General features: G+C 38.2%; 1 protein-coding gene across 1 annotated transcript in view; it reads right to left on the minus strand.

The window, feature by feature from the left end:
* Positions 1-12,882, minus strand: part of LOC136856332 (uncharacterized) — a 68,028-nt gene that overhangs the window by 36,776 nt on the left and 18,370 nt on the right. Inside the window, 1 exon segment of the mRNA XM_067134087.1 lies at positions 10,134-10,161. Within this exon segment, the coding sequence (XP_066990188.1) occupies positions 10,134-10,161 (28 nt within the window).

The raw sequence follows: 12,882 nt of genomic DNA on the forward strand, positions 1-12,882 counted from the left end.
AAGGTGTCCTTTTTTTTATCTAAACCCAAATCACACCAGGCCCTGTGGGACGTGGTATCATTCCTCTAACGCCTCTCTCTTCTTCCCCAAGCCCCCTAAACCCCCCAAACCCCCCCTTTTTTACCCCGGGCTGCCAGAGACCGAGCCACAACGGTAGGGATGCCCCGAAGTGAACAACGCGTCCGAAATTCCCGATTCGGCTTCGGCTGCGTCTTCGAAAAACGCCTTTCGTTGAGGTTTATCGAAGTCATAGGTGTATTTACCTACTTTATATAACTGCCAACGTTTATTTAAGTGTATTAAGTTATGAAACGCAGGAAATACTCCTCAATTAAGTGTAGAATACACCGGGACGAAGCTATCTACCCCCCGGACCAAATAGGGGCAAGTCCTTGAAGCTCCAGAATCCCGTTTTCCGAACGGACACTTTTACAAAGGCTCCCTTCTGAGTTTGCGTTTCACAGAGGAGCGATTCTAACCTTCAGTCACCTCTAATAACACTTTAACTCGTTGTTTCAAGTTGTTGTTGTAAGTTGCAGGTGTTATTCGTTCGGCAAAGTTGGTTGTTCGTGTCTATAGACCGATGGGGTTTGGTTCTTGTACGGAGATGGCTAGACTTATATACCTATTTAAACTCGTTAACTCTACAGTAATGATATTTTATATATATAATAACAGGTATGATACGCGTACCTGTACCTTTTATTACAGATCATACAGAGACGGTACGTACCGTCGTCCCAGAGGCTGATAGGACAAAAAAAGGCATCAATGTACCTTCGCTTGAAGTTCAGTGGTTGGTGTTTCAGAGAGAGAGAGAGAGAGAGAGAGAGAGAGAGAGAGAGAGAGAGAGAGAGAGAGAGAGAGTAATTCTTACGACATGGAAATCTGTGTAATAATATTAATAATATATAAAAATAGATAAATAAATGAAAAACATGAACTTTCGACCACAAAGTCGAAGGTTTAGAGCAAATAGAGATCACGAACAGTCGACTTTAAAGCGCACGTGGCACTGCGCACCAAAGTTGCGTCACTTTTAAACGCGCAGTTTAAGTTTCTTTTTTTCCAAAAGCTTTTAAAAAAGATGCACGGAGCCAAGAGTCAAGGATTTTGAAGAGAGAGAGAGAGAGAGAGAGAGAGAGAGAGAGAGAGAGAGAGAGAGAGAGAGAGAATCTGTGGAAGACTAACAATTAAAATATCAGTTTTTATGTTCCAGATTCTATCTTTTTGTCAAGATGTTTATCAACATTCCTAATATTACGAGAGAGAGAGAGAGAGAGAGAGAGAGAGAGAGAGAGAGAGAGAGAGAGAGAGAGAGAAATATACCACAATATTTAAGGAATTGATAAAAATAAATACATAAAAATTAGTTAATTTCATTATGTAGTAACATATCTGAGAGAGAGAGAGAGAGAGAGAGAGAGAGAGAGAGAGAGAGAGAGAGAGAGAGAGAGAGAGAGACTAAGAGAATTGATAAAATAATATATAAAAATTAGTTACAGAGAGAGAACAAACGATTATTAACAAGCTTATTAACAAAACATCATCATCTTCACCATCTACTTCACAGCTTAATCCCAAGTAGGGGTCGCTGTTTCACAACCAAAGATCAAAATGGATTTAACCGAGTAAACCTGCTTGTAAATCCATGATACAACAATCTACAACCAAAAATACAATAACTACAACAGCAACTACAATCGTAGGGCATTCACCCCTCAGTCCATAGCACGGCTGGTAGGACCACAGAGGTTTTTTTGGGGATGGTCCCGTCTCTGGGCATGCCATGCCCCGACGGTGTGTTGGCACAGTGCCCGTAACGGACACACACACACGCAAAAAAAAAGAGGAAGAAGTCCTTGACCCTTGAGAGAGAGAGAGAGAGAGAGAGAGAGAGAGAGAGAGAGAGAGAGAGAGAGAGAGGAATGCTCATTTCTTTCTCTCTGAAAATAATTCAAAAATGAATTAAATATTTCATCATATCTGCTGACAGCTCTCTCTCTCTCTCTCTCTCTCTTCAAGATAATTTATCTTTTTCTATATCGATCTTTTCAATGAAATTCTTGACTACCTGTTTGTGCTCTCTCTCTCTCTCTCTCTCTCTCTCTCTCTCTCTCTCTCTCTCTCGTCAAAGTAATTTATCTTTTTCTATATCGACCTTTCAATGAAATTCCTGACTAAATGTTTGTGCTTTCTCTACCTGCCTGTCTCTCTCTCTCTCTCTCTCTCTCTCTCTCTCTCTCTCTCTCTCTCTCTCTCTCACGCAAGCAGATGACTTCTGGCGCTAATATAATCACTTAAACATGTGAAAACTGTGCATTAAAAATGGGTGTCAGCATTTAGTTCTCACGAATGTGACCTAATTACGCCGGAGAAAAAGAGATAGAGAGCGAAAGAGACGAACCATACACGCGTAATATATAACACTTAAAGTAGGGGTTCTTCGCGTACATTCTCACATAAATACGCGCGCGTTCGCGCGCATTACAGCACCGTGGGAAACGTCGGATGAAGATTAAAATATACAAAAAATGTGTTGCAAGCGGTTGGTGATTTCAACGCCACTGTCAGTAGCTATCCAGTCACTTTAAAAAACCGGTTTTTGAATCTCGTAGAGAGAGAGAGAGAGAGAGAGAGAGAGAGAGAGAGAGAGAGAGAGAGAAAGGACCACACAAATTGATACTGAAAAACTATTTAGAGAGAGAGAGAGAGAGAGAGAGAGAGAGAGAGAGAGAGAGAGAGAGAGAGAGAGAGAGAGAGAGAGAGAGAGAGAGACATTTCACCTCACCGTATCGTGAGATCGAACGAAGCTTTTTCACCCAGGCACAGGGTGAAAGTGAACCAGGTCATAATTACGGCCGAATAACACACATAAAGTGGGTACAATAACGCCCCTATCTGAGTGTTATTCAAATTCAATTAAAAATAATTAAAATAACAAAACTCAATCACGACTGATTAATGACTGATTGACTGAGTTGATTGATTGAGCTGTGATTGAATGTCTTTCTCCAAGCAAGTATTTGAAAAAAAATTATATTTTATTTGAAAAAGAACTATATTGAGAGAGAGAGAGAGAGAGAGAGAGAGAGAGAGAGAGAGAGAGAGAGAGAACGTGACGAAACATTACTCGATTATTCCTTATTTACTAAAAAAAAAAAAAATTCCCACAATTCTCCTTTCGAAAAACAGTCCGACACGTGACGTCACTACCTGACATAACAGCGTGACGTTATCAATTCTTGGACGCGGAGGCTAATGAAACGTAACGAAGAGATGCGTCATTCGTTGTATATGGATTGCAACAGTCCATGATAATTGTGAAATGGACTGCGACAGTCCATGATAATTATGGAATGGACTGTACCAGTCCAATGCAATTGTGAAATAGACTATACCAGTCCTTGATAATTGTGAATGGACTGCGAGTCCATGATATTATGGAATGGTCGAATCCAATAATTGAAATAGACTAACCAGGACTGAATGGACTGCGACAGTCCAATATAATTGTGAAAAGGACTGCAACAGTCCAATATAACTGTGAATGGACTGTACCAGTTTTTTAAGATTTGAGGGCGGACAGAAATTGTGCGGACGGAAGATAACTGTGAATGGACAGAAGTTTTTAAGATCTGAGGGCGGACGGAAGAAGTGTGGACGGAATAAGTGCGGACAGAAAAAAGAAAAATAACTGACAGAAAAAAGTGCGGACAGACAAAGCCGGCACAATAGTTTTCTTTTACAGAAAACAATTATTTATAAATATTCTATAAATATAAATAAATAAATATATTATATATGAATATAAATATAATATACATCAATGATTCTCACGGGAGAATCACCATCATCCACCCATCCCCGCGTCCGATTTCCCAGCATCGTCATCGTCCAGAGCTTCTTCTTCTCCTTAATCTCAATAATAAAAATGGAAAATTCCCACACTTTCTAGACGAAGCCTCTTCCCCCCCGCCCCCCAAAACAGCGGATTCGAACAAAGTCATTCGGGAATGTCTGACGAAAGTGACGATTTTCTGTCCAGAAATGACGCCATTTTTTATATATATGTACATTTTTAGCTCGAGATTTGCACGTCATTAGATGCAATATGGATTGGCCGGCTCGCTCAGAGAGAGAGAGAGAGAGAGAGAGAGAGAGAGAGGAATAATCTCGGTCGGGAAAGGTTGGCCGCGTTCAAATGGCGTGTCGGCGATGTGCAAAACCGTGAGCCTTGAAAACGTCCTTTTCTGTGACACCTTCCTGGAGAGAAAGGTTCGTTTTAGCCCTTTCTCTCTCTCTCTCTCTCTCTCTCTCTCTCTCTCTCTCTCTCTCTCTCTCTCTCTCTCTCTCTCTCGGTCAGTCCTTTTTCAATCTGTCTCGCCGTCTGCCTAACACCTTTCACCTGATGAACGTACCGCAGGAGTCCCAAGGAGTGAAAGTATTGAGAGAGAGAGAGAGAGAGAGAGAGAGAGAGAGAGAGAGAGAGAGAGAGAATCAGGAATTAACGAAGGGATTTAATTCAATATATACATGAAAATCCCCAACACAAGTTGATAAACAAGATAAATAAATCATCACGTAACTTTCTCTCTCTCTCTCTCTCTCTCTCTCTCTCTCTCTCTCTCTCTCTCTACTTTCACTCTCTTGGTTTGCAAATTGTGGTGTTCAAAAGCTTACGCTAATCTTCCCACTTTCACCCAAGACTGAGAAAGATTCTCTCTCTCTCTCTCTCTCTCTCTCTCTCTCTCTCTCTCTCTCTCTCTCTCTCTCTCTCTCACCTTTTCTTACAGTCCTGACAATCCTAAACACTCAAAAACAATCCTAGTCAACTTTCAACCATCCTACACAATCCTAAATTGTATCGATCCTACACAATCCTGAACAATCTTAAAAGAGCCTTAATATATAAGAAACAATCGTAGACCATCCTACACAACCTACATGATCCTGAACAATACTACAGAACCCTATTCAATCCTAACAATCCTAACGCAGGCCCTAAGCCACATCCTAAACGATCCCCCAACAATCCAGCCAATCATGAACGGTTCTAAACAATCCTTAACATATCCTGATGATCTAGAACGATCCTAAACATATCCTACACAAACATACACAATCCTAACCAACCAATCCTGAAAACTATCCTAAACAAGCCAAAACAATCCTACACAATCATAAACAATTCTCCACACTCCTGAACTATCCTACAATCCTCAACAATTATACACACTACCAAGCAATATTATATAATCCTAAATCCTTCACAATCATAAAAATCCTAAACATATCCTGCACAATCCTAAAATAATCCTACAATCCTTCACAATCCTAAACATATCCTAAACAATCCTAAAACATATCCTACACAATCCAAAACAAACCTAAGCACATACTACAAAGTCCTAAATAATATCTGAAACAATTCTGAACAATCCTAAGACATCCTAAACAATCCTGAGCAAGCCAAATCAATCCTGAACAAGCCATAACAATCCTAAACAAATCCTTCACAATACTAAAGAATCCTGAAAACACATTCTAAATAACCCTACAATCCTGAACACATCCTAATCATTCCTAAAAAATCCTAAACAATAATTTCACAATGCTAAACACATCCTAAATAATCCTACAATCCTGAACACATCCTAGACGATCCTAAAAAATCCTGAACAAACCAAAACATTCCTAAACAAATCCTTCAGAATACTAAATAATCCCGAAAACACATCCCAAATAACCCTAAAAATCCTACAATCCTTCACATCCTGAAAATCTTAAAAAACCCTTCACAATACTAAACAAACCTGAAAACACATCCTGAATAATCCTGAACACATCCCTAAAAAATCCTTCACAATACTAAACAATCCTGAAAACACATCTTAATCCTAATATCCTGAACACATCCTAAACAATCCTAAAAATCCTACAATCCTTCACATTTTAAACAACTCTAAAAAATCCTTTACAATACTAAACAATCCCGAAAACACATCCTGAATAATACCGAACAACCCTTCACATTCTAAACAATCCTAAAAGATCCTTCACAATACTAAACAATCCTGAAAACACATCCTGAATAACCCTGAACAATCCTGAAAAAATCCTAAACAATCCTTCACATTCTGAACAATCCTAAAAATCCTACACAATCCTAAAAAATCCTACAGAATCCTGAAAACGGACAGAAGAATTCGAGTCAGCGTCGGCACTGACTGGACTCTGGCGCATAATAATAATAATAATAATAATAATAATAATAATAATAATAATAATAATAATAATAATAATAATAATAATAATAAATAAATAAATAAGAGTTAACCATTCCGCCATATTGGAGTTATTTTATCATCGGTCAACAGAAAACGGGATTTATCTTGGCCCACATTCCAGTCTGCGACTCTCTCTCTCTCTCTCTCTCTCTCTCTCTCTCTCTCTCTCTCTCTCTCTCTCTCTCTCTCTCATTTAAGACACGAACTTTCAAGCTTATTTTTCTATATCTTTTTAATTCCAAGATAAAACATCATAACGGTAATGGGAGAGAAAGATATGGATCTCTCTCTCTCTCTCTCTCTCAATTCTTCAATATATAATTTTTCTCCAACAGAAACTGTACATCTGGGCCGACATTGCTGCTAGATTGCATGCATTCACGACAGTCGTGTACCCACCACGTACCTTAATCCCCCGTAATTCCTTTAGTAAAACCTTCCGTAATTACGAGACGTCATCACTGTAATTACGGGAAGGTCAAGTTCGGCGTAATGGCTTTTGTAATTTGCATAATTTACGAATTTTTACGAATTTTTTCAAACGGTGGAAATATCAAGATGGCGTCCGGGAATTTTTAATATTAAATTATTGTTTATTTTTTTGTTTGTTTGACTTAAAACGACTCGATTTATTGTTTATTTGATTTTAATTAAGTATAAATTACAAAAAACAATGTGATTGTAAACAATAACATTGATTTAATTGTTTGTCTTGGAATTGTTGTAAACAACGAGGCCACGTGGCTTCTATGAATATGGGCGCTGATAAAATCTACAATCAATAACAAAGAATAAGGTTATTAACATCGAATATCTATGATCAATAACAATATCTACAATCAATAACAAAGAATAGGAGTTATTAATAACATATATCTATATTAAATCGAATTTTCTGTAAATAACTCGAAAAACTGACGCCATTTTGAATCCCTCGTAATCCAAAATGGCCTCCCATTTTTCCAAATTCTTCCGCCCTTTTCGCAAAGAACATGAAAATAACTACGACATCTATAAACAATAACAAAGAATAAGGCTTCTATATATCATCTATCAACACCACACCGAAAAACGACGGCCATATTTGATAAAAAAGAGAGAAAGAGAGAGAGAGAGAGAGAGAGGTTACCCTTCGAAAGACTGTGTATGGGTTTAGGACAAGAAGGAGAAGCCGAGGAATAATAATAAGGTTGAGGCGGATTCCTTTCTTTTGGGCATGGGTTTGGGGCATTTTCAAGAGGCCCCGTGAAGGGGGTATGGTGTGGGTACGAAGACGGACAGAGAGAGAGAGAGAGAGAGAGAGAGAGAGAGAGAGAGAGAACGCTGGTGGTAGCTGACACCTATACACATGTGGGCGAGGAAGCCATTATTGTCTGCCGATATTCGAATATAAATCCTTTTTGTTCTTCGCTAACTTAACCAAATACACGCGGGACCTGTATATTTTATGCGTATATTCATACAGCAACGGTAAGTGTATTTTGTAGGGTACAAAATACAATATTTTATTGTATATTTATTGTAGAATGTATGAAAAATATACCAACATCGGTCTAGCGTTCACGAGAGAGCTCCATCGGCCTTCAAATTTACGAACGAAACTCTTTTGTACTTGTTCTCTCTGTCTCTCACTCTGTCTCTCTGTCTATCTATCTGTCTCTCTATCTATCTATCTCTCTCTCTCTCTCTCTCTCTCTCTTTCTCGTTCGCCGTAGCAATCTCAATTCTACCTCCAGATTGCTGCACATATATAACGGTTACAGCCACACCTGAGAGAGAGAGAGAGAGAGAGAGAGAGAGAGAGAGAGAGAGAGAGAGAGAGAGAGAGAGAGAGAGGCGGCAGGAGCAGGTCCAGGCTCTATTAAAGAAAAAAAAAAAAAAAAGAATTCTCAAACCATTCCATCACGTCTTCTGGTGGAGTCAGCTGCACCTCTCCAACTTCCAAAGAGAGAAAGAGAGAGAATGAGAGACAGATAGAGAGAGAAAGAGAGGCAAACCAAGCGTGTAGTCCATATCCTAACATCCTACGCATCCTCCAGGATGATATTTTGTTATATATGCAAAGGAAAATGGTATTTTAACGCATATTTTACGCATATTTATCGAATGAAAATAATGGTAATTGGCAACTGTCTTTTTACAGTTACCCGGGTTCTTCGGTCTAGAGTCGCCTCGTTGCCAGAAGTCGCCATTGAAGAGGATAGTGATGATTTTTCTATTATAAAATTATTATTTTTCGATTTTATTTTCGTTATATTTTTATTTTTTTATTATAAAACAATTTTTAAAATGTTGATTAATTATTTTAATTGGTAAATTATTATAATAATGACGCTGGTTTTAATATAATTATTATATCCGTAGATATGTTTCTATATAATGTTACCGTCTCTCTCTCTCTCTCTCTCTCTCTCTCTCTCTCTCTCTCTCTCTCTCTCTCTCTCTCTCTCAGATAAATTACAATACATGATAAGGAGGTATAATTATATGATTATCACCATTAATTATTTGCAATTATATTATCTAATCTTTCATAAAAATTACCTGAAAAAGTCCAGCATTAAACCAAATTATATATAAAAATTTTTAAACCAGATTATAATATATTAAAAATAACTTTAAACCAAATTATAAAAAAATAACTATCTTTAAAAATCATTCATTATATCAATTATATAATTAAATGAATATAATAATATATTTAAGACCAATTTAACCCAAAAACTGCTATGGACTTTTTGAGTGAAAAAGATATATAGATAATTACGCCTATATAAGCCTAGACATTTCAAACCTCCTATATTTAAAATTCCTTTTCTCTCTCTCTCTCTCTCAGGTAGGCGACCAATGGGTCTAACTACCCGAAAAACTGCTGCGTTGCCAAATCTACAACTGGTTTCAGAAGCCTCTACACAAGATTTGGCACAAATCTTATGCCATTATTTAACATTTCACGAAGAAAATATTATATATATTACATCAAAAATGTGCCTGGGGTCCCATGGACCACTTCCAGGGGGGAGGGCAAAGAGGCCCCCAAAAAACGTTATTTTTTTCATCAATTGGTGACAAAACTTAAGGGCGTTGGAACGGCCAAACCCACCTCTGAGAGGTGGGATTCAGACCGCGACTTGAAGTGACCTATAAGATGGTTTTTCCTATATAAATGTTACTTCTATTGATTTTTCCTATTGAATCTATTGTCACTGCTATTATTGCTGCTTGAATTGATGTTCGTGCTACTCAAACTGGAGTTTCTGCTACTTAGATGGCTACTGGCTACAGTGCTACAATTAGACTTGTGGGCTGAGTGATAAAACCATTCTCTCTCTCTCTCTCTCTCTCTCTCTCTCTCTCTCTCTCTCTCTCTCTCTCTCTCTCATACTGTAAAAAAAAGCTATTTCTCTCTCTCTCTCATCCTGAAAAAACAAAGCTCTCTCTCTCTCTAAAACACTGAAAAGCTAAGCTCTCTCTCTCTCTCTCTCTCTCTCTCTCTCTCTCTCTCTCTCTCTAAAACACCGAAAAACAAAGCTCTTCTCTCTCTCTCTCTACTTTAAAAAACAAAACTGTTTCTCTCTCTCTCTCTCTCATACTGAAAAAACAAAGCTGTTTCTCTCTCTCTCTCTCACACACTCTAAACACTGGAAAGCAAAGTTTCTTCTCTCTCACTCATACTGAAAAAACAAAGCTCTCTCTCTCTCTCTCTCTCTCTCTCACTGAAGAAAAAACAAAGCTGTTTCTCCTTCTCCTCTCTCTCTCTCTCTCTCTCTCTCTCTCTCTCTCTCTCTCTCTCTCTCTCTCTCTCATCCTGAAAAAAACAAAACTGTTTCTCCTCCCACTTACCATCAGGGCAGTTGAAGAGGTCCTCTTCCTGAAAAGACAGAATAAAAACAGTCTGTCAGTTACAGATTCCAAACAACAAAACACGAGACATTATAAATTAAAACAACCTGTTTATCCTCTCACTCTCTTATCTACTTGAGAAACCAGGATCTCCTGGTGACCTGGGATGACCCAGGGGTATAGCCAGTCCCATTAAAGGCGATTTGGAGTCACCCACCTTGACCCTAGCTATAAAAACTGACACCTGAGTTGACCCATAGCCATATAAAGGTGACCTGAGCTGACCTGAGGTGACCTGATATATATCTCTTTAAGGGAATTTGACCTTTGACCTGACAAAGATCTTTACATAACCTTTCACTCCTTATCTCTCGCTCTAACTTTCTCTTCTTCACTCTCTCTAGTGAAAGGACAGAATTTCCAATCCCAGGAGAAGGCGGAATGGTGGTGGTCAGTCGACTGCGGTTGATCGCAGCCTCGTAGATGTAAATGTATTTATAGATGTTTTCTACACAACCCTGACTTAAGGAAGAGGTGGTTGGTGATGTGGCCTTTCCGGGTTGCTTTGCGGTGGTATGGTAGACCTTGGAATAGTCACGAGCTGGTAGGCGAAAGTTCTCGAGTCTCTCTCTCTCTCTCTCTCTCTCTCTCTCTCTCTCTCTCTCTCTCTCTCTCTCTCTCTAACGGAGGACACAGAGTTGTACATATTTTCATTTCTGTTGCTATGAGAGAGAGAGAGAGAGAGAGAGAGAGAGAGAGAGAGAGAGAGAGAGAGAGAGAGAGAGAGAGAGAGAGAGAAATCTAAACCTACAAGGACAGAGAGAGAGAGAGAGAGAGAGAGAGAGAGAGAGAGAGAGAGAGAGAGAGAGAGAGAGAACCCATAAGCTATCTAAACCTGATGAGAGAGAGAGAGAGAGAGAGAGAGAGAGAGAGAGAGAGAGAGAGAGAGAGAGAGAGAGAAACCTAAACCTTGACAGAAACAAATAATTATTTATTGCAAAAAAAAAAAAAAAAATTAGAAAATATCCAGCAAAATATATGGCAACAATTCATCATTGCCAGATATTGCCACTGTCGAAAGTGAATTTCTAATTATATATATATATATATCCCAATTAATAAGTGAACACCTGACTATAACCAAAAGCACCTGTTATTGTTAAATAACAATAACAATCTCCATAACAACCTTACAACTACAATAACAACAGGTGTATTAAGTCTTATAGTAATATCTAGCAACATATTCGATCCGGTTCAGTACAGGTATGATAAAGATTTTATCCTAAAAATAAGATAATGTTAAATTTGACAACACAGAACTTATACCAATATTTTAGGGGGTGGGTAAATGGGTAAGGAGGATGGGTAGGTGGGCATGGAAGGTGGGGGCATGGGTACGTGCGTCACCCAGGAACAAACACACACAAACAAGCACAAACAGTGACGTCATTTGTGCTTTCACCGGCGAAAGTAAATATGTTTCTCTTAGAGAAACATTTTTGTCTTTGCTTGATATAAATTTTATATATAATATTATTAGTAAGTCTGTAATATATATATAATTAAACGTCCGGTCTGGTCAGTTAATGGACTGGTGACCAGCTGGACTGAAAGGACTTATCATATATATAAAAATATATTTTAAAACTTTCAAAGGGAGAAGTGAGAGTTAATTTTACAAAGAAAAATACAAGGATTTATATCTGAATTAGAGAGAGAGAGAGAGAGAGAGAGAGAGAGAGAGAGAGAGAGAGAGAGAGAGAGAGAGAGAGAGAGAGAGAATGTCCAAATCTGGTTCATGAAAGTTATACAAGACTAATTAATTGGGAACACACATAAATTAATTAATAAAATATATAAGTAGTGGATAATGTACCTGGTACTCTCTCTCTCTCTCTCTCTCTCTCTCTCTCTCTCTCTCTCTCTCTCGCATGCGCGCACATAGCGGACTGCCCACATGACATGTGGCCTCATCTGGTAAAAAAATGCTATGTTAAATTCGAAGAATCCCCCAAAAAATGTCAAAAATGTTAAAAATTGTAACAAGATGGATTCTCAAATTTAATCTGAATTCTGTAGGTGATAATACTGATGATATTAACCAAACCCCCCCCCAACCCCCTCCTCTTCTTCTGTGTTCCCAAAGGCGATTTCCGGTTCACGGAACAACCGTATTCACAGTCTATCGATCCCTGTCAATAGCTTATCAGGCGGTACAGCCACGCGTGAAGAATTAACCGGTCTAAAGTGAGTGGTATTTGAATAACTGTCTGACTTCCACGCGTGGAGAAGTGAATAGGTGGATATTGCTATTATTATTGTTATGGCCGGTTAGGGGAAGGAACAGGTATGATAATAATACAGGTATGGAATATGTATGAGACAGATGTGATAGGTATGGAATACAGTTATGAGACAGGTATGGAATACAGGTATGAGACAGGTATGTATCCTACCAGAGTCATTATATAAGATTAATAACTGTACCATATCAGAATCATTACATAAGATCAATACCTGTACCATACCAGTCATCATATAAGATCAAAACCTGTACCATACCAGTCCTATACCAAAGTCATTATAACTGAACCCCTACAGTAAATTTCGACTCATATATCTATAAAAATCAAAAGAGCAACGCCTGGGAGAATATAATGAAAGAAGATAATATAATAACTGTAAAAAAAAATTAATGAAAAAAACATATATGAAGAAATTCAAATTATGGCTCCACATTCCCCAA

The sequence above is a fragment of the Macrobrachium rosenbergii genome, chromosome 35, assembly GCF_040412425.1.
Source record: "Macrobrachium rosenbergii isolate ZJJX-2024 chromosome 35, ASM4041242v1, whole genome shotgun sequence".
Taxonomy (NCBI): Eukaryota; Metazoa; Arthropoda; class Malacostraca; order Decapoda; family Palaemonidae; genus Macrobrachium; species Macrobrachium rosenbergii.